General features: G+C 45.0%; 1 protein-coding gene across 1 annotated transcript in view; it reads right to left on the bottom strand.

Moving 5' to 3' along the window:
* MTUS2 (microtubule associated scaffold protein 2) overlaps positions 1 to 21,348 on the bottom strand; it is a 565,789-nt gene that overhangs the window by 358,186 nt on the left and 186,255 nt on the right. Inside the window, 3 exon segments of the mRNA XM_042941853.1 lie at positions 1,640 to 1,880; positions 10,758 to 11,197; positions 11,200 to 13,207. Of these exon segments, the coding sequence (XP_042797787.1) occupies positions 1,640 to 1,880; positions 10,758 to 11,197; positions 11,200 to 12,964 (2,446 nt within the window). The 5' untranslated portion in view covers positions 12,965 to 13,207.

Raw genomic sequence — 21,348 nt, 5'->3', positions numbered from 1 at the left:
TACAGGTTTTCTAGAAAATTCCTTGGCCTTAAAAAAAATGTTTGGATATGCTTTTATCCAATCATTACACTTCAAATCACCTATCCTAAGAAAACAATAGGGAAGAAGACACATAAGTATGTACAAAGACACAAATCACAACATTATTGGAAACAGTTGTAAGTAAGCAGAACTCAACTGCCAGGAATTGGACGTTCTGACATTATTCCCCACCTTCCCCCATTCTTCCCACTTCCTCAAAGAGGCTGTCCCTGCAGTACCTCTGTCCCATGCATATCATTCTTCTGGGTGTAATTTCTCAAAACGCTGTATTCCTTGCTTTCATACTTACAGGTATGTATTTATTTTGTGCTTTTTTTTGGTCTATTTCATCCATTAGACTGTAAGATGCATAAAGGCAGGAACTCTCTGATTTGTTCGCCAGTGCAATTCTAAATTTACAACTTCTGGCACGAAATAAGCACCCAAGACTTGTTGAATAAATGGATAAATGAACAAAGCAGAATATTACGCTGCCACCAAAATATTTCTGAAACACCAATGGCCTAGGAAATGCCTACAATACGATATTAGTAGAAAGAAACAAAAGTCACATTCAGCATCATTTCAACTATCGGAAAATGGACAGAAAAAAATCACACTGGAAGAAAACGAAAACAAAAAAACCCCGTAATAGTAAGTCTGGCTGGGTGCTAAAAATACAGAAGTATGATGCATTCCTTTTCTATATTTTTCTATATTCACAATGTTTCACCGTGTTACACAACTAGTAAGATAATACAGAAAGCCTAGAGGAAACCACACGAGCAGAAGCACGGTGAGGGCAAACAAGTGCGTGCAGAGAGCTTCAGGGGGTGGCACCTGCCTGCACCTGCTGAGCAGGGGCAGGATTATGGGCCGGTCCTGACTTGTGGACAGACGAAGAGGGACGTGGTCAGCGCTGGACTGTAGGAAGGTCTCCCTGACAAACTACAGCCTACTATCTGTTTTTGTGAATTAAGCTGTAGTGGAACACAGCTACGTTCATTCACTGGGGTACTGTCTGTGGTTGCTCTCATGCCAAGTAGTTACAACCCACACCATTACGGCCCGGAAAGCCTAAAACACTTACTGTATGGCCCCTTACAGAAAATCTCCCTCGGCCCCTGGTCTAGAGGATCTACTGGAGAAAGGAGAAATTACAAGAAGTAAGGAGGTGGCTGCAAAGGCCATCATTTTCTCTTTTTTTTTTTCTTAAAAAAAAAATTCAATGTTTATTTTTGAGAGACAGAGAGAGAGACAGAGCATGAGCAGGGGAGGGGCAGAGAGAGAGGGAGACACAGAATCCAGGCTCCGAGCTGTCAGCACAGAGCCCAACACAGGGCTCGAACTCACGGACCGTGAGATCATGACCTGAGCTGAAGTCGGACGCCCAACCAACCACCCTGGCGCCCCAAAGCCCATCATTTTCAAGGTAACATGGAATGTGATGGTGGCAGACAGAGGAGTCTTGACAAGTATCTGTATGGACAGTCAGATAGGCAGAAGAAGGCTCCTCTCAAAGGGTGAGAGGCGTTCCTATTTTAGGCAGTTACTGCCATTTTATATAATTACTATTTAATCGTGCTGCAGGAAAAGCAGTGGTCGTTGGATCGCTTACCTGCCGAATCGGGACTGTAGAGGCCAGCAGCTGCCGCGATGGGTCCTGGTGGGTGGATGGCACTCGCTGAGGACCTCTGACTCGCGATCAGGATCCTGCTCTTTGCAGATGGTAAACGGGACATTGCACCCAATCCCAACTGGGGCTTAAGGAGCATGGCCGATCGGTAGAAAGTTGGAGGAACTTCATAATGAGTATAGGACGGACTGCAAAATTCTTCTTTTCCGGGGCGTTCCGTCACCTACAATGAATGACCAGAAGCTTCGTGAAAGGAGCGCACATCATTGGATGAGGACGGAACATGGTCAGGAGACCAAGGCTCCAGCAAAGGCCACTCTGGCACCACTGAGTTGCCCCACCACTGACCACTTAGCTTCTCTGGACCCCAGACTCTTCATCTCTAAGTTAACAACACAACTGGATGACCTCTTAGGTCTCTTCCAGTTCTAACACTCTATGAATCCAAATTTCACTGGCGGGGGGGGGGGGAAAGAACTCACTGTATAAGACTTTTTAAATTTGATTGCTTCAAAATCATTAGAATCTGTGCAAGTAGCCAATCTATAAATACATAGTCTCAATGAAACAGGGAAAGAGTTTAGTCTGTGCAAGTAGCCAATCTATACACAATCTCAATGAAACAGAGAAAGAGTTTAGCAAATGTGCATAGAATTATGAAAGTTTCATTATTCCTTTTTAAAAAAAAATTTTTAACGTTTATTTATTACTGAGAGAGAGAGAGAGAGAGAGAGACAGAGTATGAACAGGGGAGGGACAGAGAGAAGCAGAGACACAGAATCCGAAGCAAGCTCCAGGCTCTGAGCCGTCAGCACAGAGTCCGACGCGGGGCTTGAACCCACGGACTGTGAGATCATGAGCCGGAGTCTCATGAGCCGAAGTCGGACGCTTAACCGACTGAGCCACCCAGGCACCCTGAAAGTTTCATTATTCCTAAGGAGAAAAGGCACAACAATGTTTACGGTAACCTACTCTTAACATAAGCAGGTGAACTTTACCAATTTATATATTAGGGCTACTTAGGAAATAAAACATGCATTGTTAATGTGGGAGAAAAGGCTTTTTGCAAGAATAGAGCAACTGACAGAAAAGTGTGTTTTCAGGCCTCTACAATCTGTTCACATCATTAAAAACGAGAGACTGTGAACCACCTTCTCTGTCTTCCCTAGTAAGGTGCAGTGTCCAGGAATGTTCGACAAGGTTCACTAGAGCGAAGTTCTAGGACAGTCTTGCTGACTGCTGGACCCAAAGCACCCAGAATGGTGTCTATTATGTAGCTAAAGGCAATAAATATTTATTCATTAAAGGAATCATGTTTCCATTCTTACCTAAGTATTTTTTGGTGGGGGAAGGGGGGCAGAGCACAAGCGGCCGGGGAGGGGGGCGCAGAGAGAGGGGGACAGAGGATCCGAAGCAGGCTCTGCACGGACAGCAGCGAGCCCGACGTGGGGCTCGAACTCATAGCCTGTGAGATCATGACCTGAGCCAAAGTTGGCCTCTCGACCGACTGAGCCACCCAGATGCCCCCTTGCCTAGATTTCATAACATAACAATCCCATTACTTTTCCTATAGTTAACAGTTTGGGCTAGAATACAGACTATATAGCTATATGCATATATGCATATTCTGTACTATATGCAATTCTGTACTCACAAAGCCTATTCATGTTATTAGTGTTTCTTCATACTAAAAATTAAGAAAATGGGGCACCTGGGTGGCTCAGTTAGTTAAGCGTCTGACTCTGGATTTCAGCTCAGGTCATGATCTCACAGTCTGTGGGATTGAGTCCTGCGTTGGGCTGTCAGCATGGGGCCTGCTTGGGATTCTCTCTCTCTCCCCCTCTCTCTCTGCCCCTCCCTTGCTCTCTCTCAAAATTAAATAAACTTAAAAATATCTATATATTAAAAAATGAAAAAAAATAAAGCAAATAATCTTATTTCCTTTAAGTTAAAAAAAAAAAAAACAGTGCCAGAGGCGATGTGTGAAAAGATACATCTGTTAATTAATTCTGCTTTAAATCACAATATATTTCATGTGTCAAACATTGATCTATTCCTGAATCATAAGTAGTTAACAAAATTCTTTAATAGGGACTTAAAGCTTTGATCCAAGCTGTTGAAGAGAAAAACTCTTAATGTGATACCCTTTTAATGGTGAAAACAGATACAAAGTTTTCCTTAAACTGACATTATTGAAACAAAAGATTAGACCTTTAAAGTTTTATCATAATCACACTGTAACATATACTCGATTGCTATAGCAGACAGACTGAATTCAGGCCCCAACAAATTATATTCTTGCAAAAGACATCCTACCTATGTCTTTTATTCTTGCAAAAGACATATATTCTTGCAAAAGACATCCTGCTCTCCAATAAAATTTTGACCATTCCCTACTTACCCTCTTACTATCAACCTTTGGCTTTTCTTTTTTTTTCTTTCTTTTTTTTTTTTTTTACTGCTTATTTTTAAGACAGACAGAGACAGTGCATGAGTGGGGGTGGGGCAGAGAGAGAAGGGGACACAGAATCTGAAGCAGGCTCCAGGCTCCGAGCTGTCAGCATAGAGCCCGACGTGGGGCTCGAACCCACGAACTGTGAGATCATGACCTGAGCCAAAGTCGGCCGCTTACCCGACTGAGCCACCCAGGCGCCCTACGGCTTTTCTATTATACTTACATCTCCTCTATTTTTCATTGTAATTTCTCGAAGTTTGGTGCCACTACTCTTTGCTTCTAGCAGGTGCTGTCACGAAGAAATGATTTCTAACCCACATCTGTCAGGATTGCAATATGCTGATCTCGGTAATTACTCAGTTCTCTGAAACTGGAGAGTTTTCAGGGGTCAAAACCCCTCAAGCTGCCGCTCAAAAACGACCTTATGATTTCAGTAACTTCAATGCCTGTCACTTTGCTGGGTAGTTTGTCTCTGGTAAGATTTAACAAATTTGTTAAGAAGGTGAAAAGTATGCCTACTTTGTGCATTTTTGATAAAAACAAAGGAATCTATAAAACACTTCCCACTTGTTTCTTTCATCTTTGTTGACAGAACAGAATATGTGTCACTGCACAGTCATGAACACATAGAGCTTGGTTTTATTCTTTCTTCTCTGAGTATTTTTTAGAGAAATAATATTGAAGCAAACTAAAAAATCCTTGTGATTTCAAACTCCCCAAATCAATCAAGGTACACAAACAAGTTAAGTTCTTACTAGAAATATGCCCCTTTTCATATTTTCCCCGTCCTGTTTTCAGCAGGTTGGGCTGGTCTGGGCCGACATAGGGCACATGTGGATGCTTCAAGAACCCCTGGGATAGATACAGGGAGACGTGTGATGGCTAACCTTGACAACTTGGCTAGGCCACGGTACCCAGATACTTGGTCAAAGATTATTCTACATGTTTCTCCGAAGGTATTTTAAAGGTGAGATCAACATTAAAATCAGTAAACCCTGAATAAAGCAGATTATTCTTCACCATGTGGGTGGGCCTCACCTAATCAGTTGAATGCCTTAATGGACCTCCCTCAAAGGACAGGGAATTTTACCAGAAGATGGCCTTTGGAATTTCACTGCAGCATTATCTCCTCCCTAGGTGTCCAGCCTGTGGGCCCATGCTGCATACTTTGGACTTCCCAGTCTCCACAGTTGCACAGACAAATCCCTTCAAGTCTGGGTAGATACTTATATGATACATACATACATACCTGTATTATGGGAGTAGGAAGGGGAACCAGCCCTGATCATATATCTGTATACTGCAAATACACTACCTCGCCCCGTCTTCTCACCGTTGCTCCTTTCTTCCCACCTCCTTACACCAAAAATTAAAAGAGTTCCCCCAAGGCATCAGTAGCAAGAAATTCCCCAGAGTCCTTAGGATGGGTGAAAGCAGAAAACCGTCTACACAAGTAAGCATATTTTATCATCGTGTCATGACCAGATCCAAGATGATCTTCAGAGCTGCTTCTGAAAGCTCTAAAAGTCTGTATTGTTCCAGACAACCAAGAAGAGCTGCCCTCTCTCAGGAGAGCCCTTACTCTTGACTTGTCCATGTCTACTAATGTTATCTAACCAGCAGGAGTCTGTCAATAATGATGAAAGAGTCTGAAGTCATTGGGGTTTGTACTGTAAACACGTTCTCATTTTATTAAAAAGATACATGATTCTAAAATTTGTATGGCACCAGAAAAGACCTTGAGTAGCCAAAATAATGTTGAAAAAGAAAAGCAAAGTGGGAGGCATCGTAATTCCGGACTTCAAGTCATATTACAAAGCTGCAATCATCAGGACAGTATGGTACTGGCACACGCGCACATACACACACACACACACACACACACACACACACACACACACAAAGACACACAGATCAATGGAACAGAACAGAAAATGCAGAAATGGACCCACAACTATATGGTCAACTCATCTTCAACAAAGCAGGAGAGTATACCAACGGAAAAAAAGTCCTTTTAACAGATAGTGTTGGGAAAACTAGACAGAGACATGCAGAAAAATGAAACTGGACCACTTTCTTACACCATACACAAAAATAAAGTCAAGATGGATAAAAGATCTAAATGTGAGATGGGAAGCCATCAATACCCTAGAGGAGGAAACAGGCAGCAACCTCTTTGACCTTGGCCCTAGCAAGTTCTTACTAGACATGTCTCCGGAGGCAAGGGAAGCAAAAGCAAAAATGAACTATTGGAACCTCATCAAGATAAAAAGCTTCTGCACGACAAAAGACACAACCAACAAAACTAACAGGCAGTCTATGGAATGGGAAAGATAGTTGCAAATGACATATCTGATAAAGGGTTAGTATCCAACATTTATAAAGAACTTCTCAAACTCAACACCCAAAAGGTAAATAATCCCACTAAGAAAGGGCAGACAACATGAACAGACATTTTCCAAAGACGACATACAAATGGCCAACAGAAGCATGAAGAGATGCTCAACATCACTCATCATCAGGGAAGCACAAACAAACACCACAATGAGATGCCATCTTATACCCGTCAGAATGGCTAAAATTAACAAGTCAGGAAACAACAGATGTTGGTGAGGATGCAGAGAAACGGGAACCCTCTTGCACTGTTGGTGGGAATGCAAACTGGTGCAGCCGCTCCGGAGAATGGTGTGGAGGTTCCTCACAAAATTAAAAACAGAACTACCCTACGACCCAGCAATTGCGCTACTGGGTATTTATTCAAGGATACTAAAATTCTGATTCGAAAGGGCACATGCACCCCAATGTTTATAGCAGCGCTATCGACAAGAGCCAAAGTATGGAAAGAGCCCAAATGTCCATCGACTGATGAATGGATAAAGAAGATGTGGTGTATATATATAATGGAATATAACTCAGCCACCAAAAAGAATGAAATTTTGCCATTTGCAACAACGTGCATGGAACTAGAATGTATTATGCTAAGCGAAATAAGTCAGTCAGAGACAAATACCATATGATTTCACTCTTATGTGGAATTTAAGACACAAAGCAGATGAACATATGGGAAGGGAAGGAAAAATAAGACAAAGGCAGAGAGGGAGGCAAACCATAAAAGACTCTTAAATACAGAGAACAAACAGGGTGCTGGAGGGGTGTTGGGTGCGGGGATGGGCTAAATGGATGAGGGGCATTAAGAAGGGCACCTGTTGTGATGAGCACTCGGTATCGTATGTAAGTGATGAATCACTGAATTCTACTCTTGAAATCAATAGTACACTATATGTTAACTAACTTAAATGTAAATAAAATCTTGAGGGGGGAGAAAAGATATATGGCTTCTACAACTGAAAAATTGTTCCATTGCAATTGGTCAGAAATGTGTTCTTTCCCTGGAGACTGGCTGAGGCCATCCTGTGGCAAGGTGGGACACAGGGCCGGGGAGGTGGCTTGGGGGCCTCCCTGCACCAAGCCTGAACACACGAGGGGGGCCTGCTGGGTTGCACCCACTGGCGACACTTGACAGCAGGTCCCAGCTCTAGGAGCAAAGGCCAAGGGCCAGCCTATTGATGCAAGGAAGATTACGGCAGAAATTAGCCCAGTGCAACACCCGAGGCTCCTCTGCTCTGTCTTACAGCCTGAAGAAAGGGCCTAAGACACTCTGATTATAGCAGGAGACAGTCCCCAGACAGAGTGGCTGGTGGTGCACGGGGGCATTGTTGTCCCCCTACCAGTGAGGTCTCTCCAAACCCCTCAAATTACTAACACCACACAAACACCCGTACTATCCCATTTCCTTGAGACTCAGGGTGGCTTCTATAGGATTAAGAATAGAAAAAATAGGGGCGCCTGAGTGGCGCAGTCGGTTAAGCGTCCGACTTCAGCCAGGTCACGATCTCGCGGTCCGTGAGTTCGAGCCCCGCGTCAGGCTCTGGGCTGATGGCTCGGAGCCTGGAGCCTGTTTCCGATTCTGTGTCTCCCTCTCTCTCTGCCCCTCCCCCGTTCATGCTCTGTCTCTCTCTGTCCCAAAAATAAATTAAAAACGTTGAAAAAAAAAGATTTAAAAAAAAAGAATAGAAAAAATATTTGGGGGAAAAACATGCATGTAACTTAGAAATTATTTATATTTTACGGAAGGAGCAGAAGCGATACAGAAAAGAAATACACGAGACCAAAATTAACAAGGCTCACGGAGAAAGAACTGCAGAAGGTAACAGGATGTTTGCCTACGTCTACAAATGAAATTTCTCTCATGAACATGTTTTTCAGAGAAAAATCTAGGGGATCTTTTTTTTTTGGAGCTCCCCCCTCCAAAAAATTTACTTAATTGAAGAAATGGTTCAAATGAAGAACTTAAGTGGATGGGTTGATACAACTTATAGAATGGGTAAAGGTAACCCCAACATGCTGGCTGACCAGGGAAGTCATCCCAGGGGTCACAGAGAAGCCACCTAAGGGTTAGCTCTCTCTCGTCACAGTTTCCTAGGGTGCGCTTGTCAAAGAGCTACTCTGCCATGCCAGCTTTAAGGGCGCCACCTTGCACAGGTTGGTTTCTTCTGCAGTGATTCGATGAGAAGAAGGGTCTTTGGTTATTTAACCAGCTTTGGTGCCCACAGCCCCCAGGGAGGGTCAGAGGGCTGCCTTTCAAGGTCCTCACGAGGAGCATCCATGTGTCAGCAAAGAGCCTAAGGTCAGAGCCTCATCCTGAGCCTGGGAGGCCCAGGTAGATAAGATTTTAGAACTCTGAGCAAGACTCATTAACCAGCCCAGAGACTGATGTAGGAGACCGAAGCGGCAACCTGTTAACTGTTACTGAAATGCCACTGCCCAGGGCCAGGCTCTTAGCGTCCTCTGGCCAGAATGTTCTCTCCCTGCAGGCCTCTATTTGAGAGGCCCACTTAAAACAGGATGGCATGAAGCCCTGCACAGTGAAATGAGCCCCTACCAAAAAGAATGGACCCCTGACCTCTCAGGTCAGTATTCTCTCTGCAGAGAAGGGAATTGGGAAGCCACTCCGGCGGGCCCAGAGTTAGAGACAGCGAGCGAGCTGTGTGATGTGAAGCAAACAGCCTGCCCCAGGGGCAGGACAAACGGTCAGCTTTCTGGGGCGCCCGGTCAGGGCTAACCTTGGTCAAGCCTTGCTGCTTAGAATCGATTCACCCGCGTTGCTGTGCCAGAGCTGACAACGTCTGCTGTGATCAGTACATCCTGGAAATATGTCAAAATGTTCCATCAACCTAAGGTCCAAACCTGGACTTCGCCTTTCTGTCTCTAAGAAGCTTTGGTTGACTTTTGTCTGCATCCAATACGTAGGAGTTCATAATCCAGCTTTCAACATTTTCTGATCAAATATCTATATCAGCACTGATCCAAACTCTGGGAACCCAGTAGGGAACAAAAATAGAAAAAGCCCCTGCTCTTGTGGATTTTACATTCTAGTTGGTGAGGCAAAAACAAAAGAGTATGTATACCAAATGGAATAAGCACTAAGAAAAAATAAATCAGAGAAAGCGTTCTCAGGGAAAGCGAGGCATCTCTCCAACGAAATGACATTTGGACAGAGACAGAAAGTAAAGGAGAGAGCCATTCAGATATCGGGGAGAAGAACATGCCAAGAAGAGAGAGGTGCAAAGGCCCTGAGACAGCAGAGGGAGAGGGGGTGAGCAGAGGAGAGAGAGGAGATCAGGTAGGTTATGGATCCAGACTGAGTACATCCTAAAAGCTGAGCCATCCAATATGCATTATCCTGTGTTCCGAGTGGACTGGGAAGACTTGAAGGGCATTAGGGAGAGGAGTGATCTCCTTTTAACTGATCACTCTGGCCTGAAATTATTTCGGGAGACAAATCTACTTTCTGAGCTCTGGGAGGACAACTCACCATAGTACCCAGAAGTGAAAACGGCAGCACAGTGAAGAACCCGGGAGGGTGTAGGCAAACATCTTAGCACTGTCCTTGTTCTGTGCCTCAAACTGAGTTATTCAAACCCTTCCGGATCTGTTTCTTCATCTACACAGTGATAAAAACTGTAATCCCAACCTTCAGAAAATCACTATAAGGATCCGTGAAGATTGGTGAAGATGAAATATTGTGTTGTGTGGGCTTAAGACATAGTAGGTGCTCAACTAAATGTTAGTTGTAATTATTATTTTACTTCAAAATAAAGAGCCCATGCCTAATGCGTTCTTTGCTAGTCGCTGTGTTTTTCATATGCGTGTACATGAGATTCTCTCATAAGGAAAATATCCCTCCTGAGAGGATGAAGCCAGGCCAATTTGAACGATACATTTATTTTGGATTTTTGCCCCATTGATCTGGCTTATAAAACACACATGCTCATTTATTTAAACAGGGAAGCCAATTTAAATGCATACTTACCTAACCTCACATATATTACGCAGAGTGGGAACTTAAATAAGCCTCCTTAGATGTTAGCTACGTCTCATCATATCATCAAATTCTTCTAGTCAAAAATGCCCATTTGTCTACACGCTCCTCTAGATAAAGACCTCCATTTCTGTACAAATATACCCATCAAAATCTGCGATTTGCTAAGAGAGGATATTCTATTCTGACAATTCACACTGGAAATCCATAATAAACTTTGTGATGTTCAACTTACAGATCGGGTCGCGGTGACAGTCTCTTACCTCCTGCAAAAACTTCTCACTCATCTGACTGAAATGGTGTCCTGGGGGCTTGATCCCAGACACCATCAACCCAGAACTGAAGACCCGTGGCTTCTGCAAGTCCGGCTTGAATTTCTCGTACAGGTCACCACCTGCTGCCTTCTCCTCTTTGGGAAGAGGCATCGGACACGTGGGCGGAGCGTAAGGAAGCCCCACTGGCACCAGCGAAGTGTCCACCTGGCCGAGGGCCTGAGGACTCCTCCTGATGTAGGTGATGATCTTGGGCCTCACGTGCTTGGGCTTGGGCAGAACGATGGGCTTGGGTTCTGTCCTTTCTTCCGCTTTTTCAACCTGGTGGTTCTCCATTCCATCCTGTGAGGGAGGGGTGTCTTCAGAAGGTGGGAGGACAGGCTCGGGGACCCCACTGGGGCAGGTGCTCTTGTCAGGCACTTTTGGGGGGGGTTCGACAACCGCGCGCTATCGGTGGGGGGGACGGCGGCCGAGGGGGGCCTCGCATCCGCACCCGACGCGCCTGAGTCCTGAAAGCTGCTGCTACTAGCTGGTGTAGGCCGGTGGGTCACATTCGCGGTCGTCTCTGGATGGAGGGGTGCCGGGACGCTGCGAAGGGCGCCCGCTCCCCCCGGGGCGCTTTCAGTCTCAGCTGCACTTTCCAGAAGGTTCCTACTTCCTGCAACAGCTGCCGTGACCTCTTTGCCGGCCCCTCCTTCGGAGCTGTTGCTTTGAGGGTCAAAGGGCTCGGGGACCCCGGCGTTGCTCTCTCCAACAGAAGGATCCGAAGTACAAGCCGCAGCACTGCCCACGTGCCCGCCGTCCAGCGCTCTCGCCTCACTGACCTCTGAGGGCCTCCTGTCAGGTGGATCATAAAGGATAAGAGGTACCTGGCCATCTCCCGACGAGACGGCACTGGATGCCATTTCGCCGGGCTTCCTGGCTGCACCTGCCGAAACTTTACCTGCGGGCTGCTTATCAGCGGCTGCCAAGGAAGCAAGGCCCTGGGTGAGCGTGGGCTGAAGAGCACCCTCCTCAGGTAGGCTGCCCGCTCTCTTGTCCTGCTCGCCCCTGCCTCTTCCCGCCCCGACGTGCTGGAGACCGTTAGGTGACAGGCTAGGTGTGCCACCGGGGGCAGTTTCCTGCTGTGCTTTCCCACCAGGCCCCTTCCGTTCCAGGGACAACACAGCCCCTTCCTTCGAGCATCCCACACACTCCGCCGGGGTTGACTTCAATTCCTGCACGGCCTTGGGGTGGACGACCCTCGGCTCCGGCTGGGGCTCTCCCTTTCCCTGACCTAATTGTGCTTCTGGCTTACTCGGGATTCCCTTCAGGGCTGAAGCCGAATGGGGACCGGGCTCTGCGGGGGCAGAACGTGATGTGCTCTCGTCGCTAACTCTCGGTGCACGTCCCATCTGGGTCTCCGAGGGGGTGGTCTCCTTGGCTGCTGAGGTAGATGGTTTAGGATGACGCACACTCTTTCCCTCTGAGGTACAGTCAGCCGGAAGAAAGGCCGCCCCTAGAGAGGGGGCCGTGGACATCGTCTGCGGCACGTCCCCGCCACCGGGCTCAGGACGCGGGGCCTCGGGGGAGTCCAGCGGTGTGGGCTGCGGACTCTGCCCGCCGAGGCTCCCACCGTGCTCCCTCGGGGGCACATCCACGACAACAGCAGCGCCTCCAGCCCTTTCCAGAGAATGCCTTCTCAATTCCTCGTTGTCAAGGGTCTTTGCCAACTTATCCTTAGGAGCCTGCCGGGGCGGGTCAGCGTCCCTTTTGGCCGAAACCTCTGGACCGGCCTCAGCCATGACATGCCTCCAACTTGACAGACTTGCTCCCTGAATACTCCAAGGGGTCTGGAGGGTATCTGTGCCTCTCTCCGTTGTGTGCTCTTCGTCCGGTCCTCCGTGAACGGTGGAAGAAAATTTAAAATCTTTCAGGCCGGTGGGGCCAGCCTGCAGTCCCTTCCCAAAGCCCTGAAGTTGGTGGAATTCCTTACAGAAGCGGGTACTGTTCTCTGGCTCCCTTGAATTTGTGTTTCTAATTTCATCTGTCGGGTCACCTGTCCCAGACCCATCATGAGAGGAACGGACCTCCAACATGATCTGATTGGCATTTGTATCTCCCAGACTTAGGATACTCTCGTTATTATTTTTCACTCCATTTCTGTTGTCCCGCAACGGAGCGTAACACGACTTCTTCGGAGCCACCGGGACGCTCATTTTCAGCCCTTCAGTGGGGGCGGCTGGCCATGCAGTCCTACTTAATGGAAAGGTGCTTCCTCCGAGCTGCTATTTGTTTCGTGGGAAATTCTCAAGCTGCTTGCTGCCTCCCGACAATGTCACGTTGCAATACTACCTGAACCATTTTCGGAGCGGTTTTAAAACCAAGCATCGTCTTGACATACGGCAGGATGACTTATCTGTTAGGTTCCTGCTGAATGAGGGCCAATTAGTCCGTGAGACCTAGAGAGAAGTAAAAATAAAACCATGTTATTGGCATCGACAAACAGAGAGTCTCGGGAGAAAAAGGCATGGAGAATACAGCTTTATTCATCACGTTCGTATTATTAATTCATTCACTCAGCCCATAAATTTCTCAAAAGCCTTTCTGATAGGTGCCTGCTGGCCAAATCGAGGGAAATTAAAACATGAAAATTATTAATGTTAGGGATTGTGAAATACGTTAAATCTTAAATTCAAATTTTAAAAATCCACAGGTTCATACAGATGACGATTTAAAGGCTGGAAGAGAAGGGAAAGCTTGTCTTCACCGAATAATACCCAGACATATAAGAAAAATCATACAGTTAGAAAAATCGCCATTTTGGAATTACACAAGGCAATTCATTATCTTGGGTGTGGGACCCCAACGGTTGCCAACAATATCAGGTGAAAGATTACTGGGGACCAGGATATTCATTCACAGAATCTAAAGGTACCAGTCTCCAAATTACTCTATTTCTTACAAAAGGAAACCTTTATCTTTACAATGGAGATATCTGGTGGACACACCTTAACCAAGTGGTCACGTTTAAAGCCAATAATGGAAACTGACACCACGTGTTCCTGCTGTTAGGCAGTTCTCAGTGCCTTGTCACTTAGATCGTATTCTTGCTATACATGTTCAACCTGAAGTTAACCACGAGGAAATAATCAGGCACATTTAAATTGGCGGACAGTTGACAAAATAACCGGCCTAAACCTGCCCCCCAAATGCCAACGGATATCTACATACAATGCATGAACCTTGGCCAGATCTCGGATTCTAAAAAAATAGTTAGCGAGTGACGTTATTTGGGCAATTAGACATTTAAAATGGGTTGTATATTGGGTCAAGGTATTTTGTCAATGTTAACTTTCCTAGATGTATAACAGTATGGTGACTATATCTGAGACAGTCTTTTTTCTTGGAAGATCCAAGCTTTTAAACATGATGTGCTTTTTGACATGACACGTGGTAACTTACTCTCCAATGGTTCAGCAAAGTGTGTGTGTGTGTGTGTGTGTGTGTGTGTGTGTGTGTGTGTGTGTGAGAGAGAGAGAGAGAGAGAGAGAGAGAGAGTCTGAAAAAGAGAGAGAAAACAGAACTGTGCCAAATGATAATAATTTGAAAATCTAGGCGATCCACTCGACAACACCTGTAACTGTTCTATAGGTTTGAAAATTTCCAAAATAAGAAGTTGGAGGAAATTCTACCCCAGCCTTCAGGGCCTGCGTGATCCAGTCCCTACGCACCTTTCCAGCCTCACCCCCACCACTCATCCTCTTACTCTCCAGGCTGCAGGCACACTGTCCTCATCCTCCACATTACCGTGCACCTCCTTCCTGCTTCGGGGCCTTGGCACAAAGTCTACCATCTACACAGAACATGGGTTCTTCTCCCAGCATTACCTAACTCCTTTGTAATCTTCAGTTTGCAGCATAAATACCTCTTCCCCCGGGAAGCCTTCCTCACCCACTAAAATAGATTAGGTCCTTCTATGATGACCTTTCACAACATCCTGTACTTTTACTTAAAAAAAAAAAAAAAAAAAAAAAACTCTTCAAATGTGCCAGACACTGAAGAAAATATTGTTCAATACCTAGCATATGCATTAGGCACTTAACATGTATTTGTAACATGAATGAGTAAATGAATGAATGATGAAGACCTTCTCCATGATGCTATTTCTGCCCTCAAAGAGCTTAAAATCTAATACAGTGTTTCAATTTCTATTAGGGAGATTCACAGATCATCAGGAAACCACTCATTTCAAGGTTAACATTGGTTTATCCACTGCTGGGAGTGCATTTTATTAGGCATGCCGGGGGGTGGCAGCGTTTCAAAGGAACAAGGTTCTGCTCCATCCCCAATCCCCCCATGGGGATTCAAAGTTAACAGCCTTCTACACCTTCCTCCTCGTCCATACAAGTACACATGTACACGTTTTCCTGAGAAGCCGTTGTTACGTTTCTGCTGAAGTAGGTTACAAGGCAACCCCCCCCCGTCTCCCTTCGTTACTCTTTACTCTGTAATTTCATCTATTCAAAAGATTACGTGCACATGCATACGTACAGATATATTCGTGTATATATACACACATACATACATTTGGATGGATGCTACACAGCCGGATGACAGGATGAACACCTGAGAACAACCACCAATAACACGCGGCCACTTCCACCTTCCTCTCCAGCCCAGCCCCCTCCCCTCCCAACTTTAAAACAAAATTTTTTTAATTATTTATTTTTTGAGAGAGAGAGAGAGAGAGAGGACGAGCAGGGGAGAGGCAGAGAGAGACGGAGACACAGAATCCGCAGCAGGCTCCAGGCTCCGAGCTGTCAGCACAGAGCCCGACGCGGGGCTTGAACCCACGGGCCGCGAGATCATGACCTGAGCCGAAGTTGGCCGCTTAACCGACTGAGCCACCCAGGCGCCCCATCCCCTCCTAACTTTTCACTTGGCTACCTGCCACTGGCATCCCGAAAACCTCAGGTGATAAAACTCTCTTTGTTTCTTTCGCATCTATTACAGTCGCACGTATTTTTTACATAAATGAGATCATTTCCTAGAAGCTGAGGTTTTTGTGTGTTTTATTTGTCCCTTCTCCCTCGCCCCAAGACACATTAACACCCTGGTCTAGGTCTTGCCACTCCTTCCAACTTATCCTGCCCAAATACACACACCCGTACGTGTGTGGGCACTCTCGTTCCCTGGCATTCCGCCCTTCTGTTCTTCCCATCGGTGCTCACTGTCTTCCTCTCCCCACCTCACCCTCCCCTGCCTCCATCCCTATCTCCCACGTTCCTCTTCTCCCTCTTTGCCTCCTTCCAGGCCTGTCTTCAGTAAGCCACTGATGCTCCGGGTCCAGCTTCACCCCAAGAGAGCCCTCAGGCTTCATCAAGATGCTCACACTCTGATCCCTGACACAGAGGGGATTCTCAGTGAATCCATCTTTATTTCTTTATTCAAGTTAAAACACGTTTTCCTTGAAGACACACATATCCTCTGGGCACAGATACAAAAAGCATGTAGACAAATCAGTAAGACAGCAGTTTAAAAGAACGCCGTGCTCTCTGGGTCAGAAAGCAGGCGTCCCAGAAAGCCAAGGAGAGCAAGAAATCCCACAAATATGGGCCGTCCACAGAAAGTGAGTGCCTCTAATTCTCTGTGGACAGAATTATAAGCATGAAGCCAAGAGCCCTCTGGTTTGAATTGTCAAGGCCGGGAGAAAGAAAGAAAGGAATTATTTTCACCAACGACGGACAAATCCAGAGGGTCATACACAGCAATCCACACGTGATCGTTAGAGACTGACAAACAGGTAGGTGTCAAATCAGTGTCTTGCTAGAAAAGAGCTGTATTTTAATTTTTAAAGAATTACATAATAAATATCTTTTTCTTTCTCAGTAAGCAATAAAGGTCACTCACTGGTAAGGGAATGGAAAGCTAGGACTTTCTACGGGCCAAGTATTGTTCTTAGCACGAATTCATATTCATAAAATTTAACTTAACTTCTAAATTATAACTCATTTTGTTTTATCTTTAACTTTAGTTCAAGTTAAGCTCTTTAATATTTGTGATGGCCTCCAGAGACAGATCTTAACATCCCCTTGCTTTTTCTCTGCTCTCCGAGTAAGGAAGTGAAAGCACAGGGAGGGCAACATTCCCAAGGTCACACAGCCAAGAACTGGCAGAGCAGAAACAGATAGGAAAGTATAATCTGTGCAGAAAGTGGAAGCTTTACAAGGAAAAGCTGCCTTTCGGTGAAGTGGTATAGATCCCAAAGAAAGAATAAAAGGAAAAGATACTATCATAAGACCAAGAATAGAGAAGCAAAACCAGAATCCAAAAAAAGGAGAGAAAGCTCACATAACAAGAGGAAAGCATTTAAGAACCTTCTTCAGGGGCGCCTGGGTGGCTCAGTCGGTTAAGCGTTTGCCTCTTGATTTTGGCTCAGGTCAGGATGTCATGGTTCTTGAGATGGAGCCAGCTTGGGATTTTCTCTCTCCCTCTCTCTCTCTCTGCCCCTTCCTCGTGCTCCCTCCCTCTCAAAACAAACAAACAAACAAACAAACAAACAATTTCAAAAGAAGAAGAAAAACAACCCTTCAGTTCTAGAAGGCAAAATGTCGTACAGGAGGTAATGTTTCCTCTTTCCCTTCTTGCCAAGACTCGACATCTCCCCCCTAGAGCTGCATCACATGGCCACAAGTCAATCACAGGGTCAATATGAGCAAAAGTTTTTGTTTTTGTCTTTTTCTGGATCTGGACTTCAATCCAAGGCATCCAACTAAGATAAACATGTTTTCCCCAATATGAAACGTGATCATACAAATTCAGACTCCTAATACAGGATTGTACGATTACACAAGAAACAAAAATATGTCGACCAACCGTGCTAACCGCCCCCACGTGAGGTCCATTTTCCCAGAGCGAGGCATGCAATTTTCATGTACTTCACATGTTACTATAGAAAGTTATGAATGATGACCTGAGAGGTCAGTGAGATTTTATCTAGGAAAAAAATCCATTAATTAACTCCTGGGTCCAAAAGGAATTTAATGATTTTATAGGTTCCTAGTCTCTCTGATGCTTAATGGTCTTCCAAGGGATCACCCCTGGTGCTAAGGTGAAAACGCCCGTGTTAGGAGATCCACCAGCTTTCTTGGCAGCCTATCAGCCCTCCAGGCAAGGCCACTGTCAAACTAGCCCAGAGTGGAGATCTGCCTCTTTAGAGCAATACAAGGCAATCCTTCTTCCACCAGGAACAACACTTCAGGTCTCTCCGAAGAGCTATTATGCCCCCTTTCTCATCCAAACCTATTCTCTTTGTGAAAGAACTCAGATTCTCCCAATTGTTGGCGCAGGTTTAAGAAACTCCCACCATCTAAGCCCATACCCCAGGCAGCCTATAGTCCCTCCTGAACAGCATACAACTGCACACAATACTCTAGCTCTGGGTGCATCATCCAGGGTCCTGTGAAAGCAAGACTTGCATTCACTTAGTTATACCTCTAACCACACGATCTAAAAGAGTGGCCTCTCCATGGATACATGAATAACCCTGTTGATTCCACATCATCAAATAAAATGCCAAAGTCCTATATGAGTCACTCCTAAACGACAGGGACTCAATCCTAGAAATCTGTAACTGGCTTGTAGCATCCACGGGTAGGACCATAAAAGTGTACCTGTGGAGCTTCATCTTGTTGGTCCACTGTTGTCCATTGTTCAATTGTCCCTTGTCCATTGAAGTCCATTGTTCTATGCTGTTTAAAACTTTTTGGGCCCATCCTTAATTTTTCATCCAAAATCTTTGCAATCCATTCTATTTCCGTACCGTCTTCGCAGAGGTAAGTGTGCCTTCCTTATTATCATTTCACTGTTTTGTCAGCAAAACAGGGTAGGAGGCAAAGCAGCAGGTTCTCATCTGCTGATCAACACTCCATGGGCACATTCACATAGGCACCCCTCCACCCTCTGGGCCCTGCAGCTACTGCACATGTCCCCACGTGGTCCATGAGAACATTGTAAGAGGAGAAACTTCTGTTGGATGTGTTGCTGAAATAATTATAATACTGCCTCTCTTCCAACAGAGGATGAGAGAAAATCAAAGTAAAGAAAGAAAATGAAACTGTCTCCCTTGGTCTGGTCTACACACTCCCCAAAATTCTCCTAAGGACCACTGTTTATTTTTCTCAGTATTCATAATTTATCCATCACCAACGCTTTTTAAAATTCAACATGGGCTCAGCATCAGGTTCACTAGCATGTAGTTTGAGGACCACATCATCTCCTTGCCAACAGACAAAATGTTTTTGCCCGTCTTTATCAATGAGGCACCGCTTCAGCTCTCCCCAACTCACCGTCTCTGATGATGGGACCTTCTCATCTAGAACTCCTTCAGTTGAATGCATACACATTTCTGAATCAGTAAGTGGACTGATAACATCTACATGCTCAAATACAATCTCTTCATTCATCTTGCACATCAATTTCTCAGTACCGTGTTAGTTCTGTCCAGTACGGCATGAAAGGCATTCTCAGATAAAGAGAAACCCCCAGCCGATCGACCGTCTCTGTGCCACCTACTACTATGACAATCGTGAACTAACCTGGCTGAATGACAGGTGAAAGCCAAATGTCTCAGCCTGACATTCACGGTCTGATGAATGCTGAGCCCACATGTGCTTCCAGACTTCTCAATCCCCCTCACTCTTCTGTTTAAAATTGCCCCTGCTACCCAACAGCTTCACCTTCTGAACTCAAAGGCCACCTCCTCCATGAAGACTGCTAAATTTTCTCCCCTCTTCCCTCACAAAAAGGTGGAGAAGGGGCTGGATATTGTCTCTCTATGCCTTGAATCCCCAGATGTTTCCTTTTAGCACTATTAAACTATGCCTTTTGTGTTTTATTTTTTAAGTTTATTTATTTTGAGAGAGAGGGAGTGAGCATTAGCAGGTGAGGGGCAGAGAGAGACAGGGAGAGAGAGAACCCAAGCAGGCCCTGCACTGTCAGAGTAGAGCCCGACATGGGGCTCGATCTCACGAACCACGAGATCATGACCTGAGCTGAAATCAAGAGTCAGACACTTAACCAACTGAGCCACCCAGGAGCCCCATGCTTTTTAAATTATAGTTATGTATATCCTACCTTATTATAGCTAAGTGTACCTTTTGATTACAGTCATCTATGTCTTATTTTTATTATACTGGCATGTGTGTCTTCTTTCTTTTTTTTTTCTGGCTATATTTACTTATTTAATTTTTTTTTAAGTTACATCCAAATTAGTTAGCATACAGTGCAACAATGATTTCAGGAGTAGACTCTTTAATGCCCCCTACGCATTTAGCCCATCCCCGCTCCCACAACTCCTCTTTATTAAACTATAAGCTCACTAGGTTGGAGTCTAACAGCTCAGACACTTCTGTTTCCCATGCAGGGTCTGGGACAGGACTTTACATGCAGTAGGCACTTGTGATGAAGCAATCTCCTTTCACCTTGAGCTCAAAATGGCCAATGTTTACATCACTTTCAGTGCAGCACAGGCTCTACTTTTTTTCTTTTTAGTCTTTTAACACGGACATTCTAATGCCACCCTTCCCAGCTGATTAGGCAGCCTCACTCCAGGAGGGTTGTACCAGAATATTCAACAGAGATGATGTAAGAAAAAAAAAGTACATTCTGATCGTCATGATTTGATTTACACTTGCTATAACATTTAATTCAAAAATAAATGAAGTTTGGGGGGATTTTTATGTTATTAAAAAGAGCACTGGGTTTTAAAAGATTGAAAAACAATATTCCACAGCCTTCCTTAGCTGCCAGGTCTGCTGTGGAATGCTTTGCCAGTATGTGACTTTTCATATAAATGCTCAAGCACCGTGCCTTTGAATATAAATGCAATTCTACCCAACTTAATAAAATGTGTCTGCCGAAGAAGTTCCAGCTGCAACTCCTACCATGCGATAAATTATCCTTTGCAACTTTAGCATACAGACAAGTGTGTAAGATACGAGCCCGAAATATAATCTATAATAATATTGCAAATATTGTAAATATAAGAGTAATGCAAAAAAGTCAACATCCCAAATTTCACATTTTAGTTGACATTTTTACGGACCATATATTTGGGGTCTATCATGTTCCACCACATTTAATAAGATAATTTTATATGAAGTTACTTGCAAATATTTACGTAAAAGTCACTGTATCCATCCGCTTTAGGAAGTTCCACGGTAATCATTCCTCCGTATTTTCTGCAGCAGAATAGCCACGTTCTTGGTCCTCTTTTCTAACGCTATGTTTATTTGCAACAGGTACAAGCACAGGTATCCTAAAACTTGAGGCACTGCAGACCCAATGAATGTTTCAAGTCGTTTCACTACAGTATGGTTACGAGTGGTATTGCTGGGTGAGGAACGGTAAATATTGGGGATGCTGTAGCTATCTGTGGTGCTGAATTCTGTGAAAGCTGCAAAATCGTGTAGAAATATAACAGCTCTCTGGAGCCTGCTTTACTCTCCTTATCGATGTACATGACATGAGTTGTACATCACATTTTATTCCAATATAGAAACAGGACAGTGCTCAGAAGGAATATACACATATATATGTT

The sequence above is a fragment of the Panthera leo genome, chromosome A1 (genome assembly GCF_018350215.1).
Source record: "Panthera leo isolate Ple1 chromosome A1, P.leo_Ple1_pat1.1, whole genome shotgun sequence".
Classification (NCBI taxonomy): Eukaryota; Metazoa; Chordata; class Mammalia; order Carnivora; family Felidae; genus Panthera; species Panthera leo.
The sequence above is the reverse complement of the archived record's forward strand: the minus strand, read 5'-3'. Positions and strand labels throughout refer to the sequence as shown.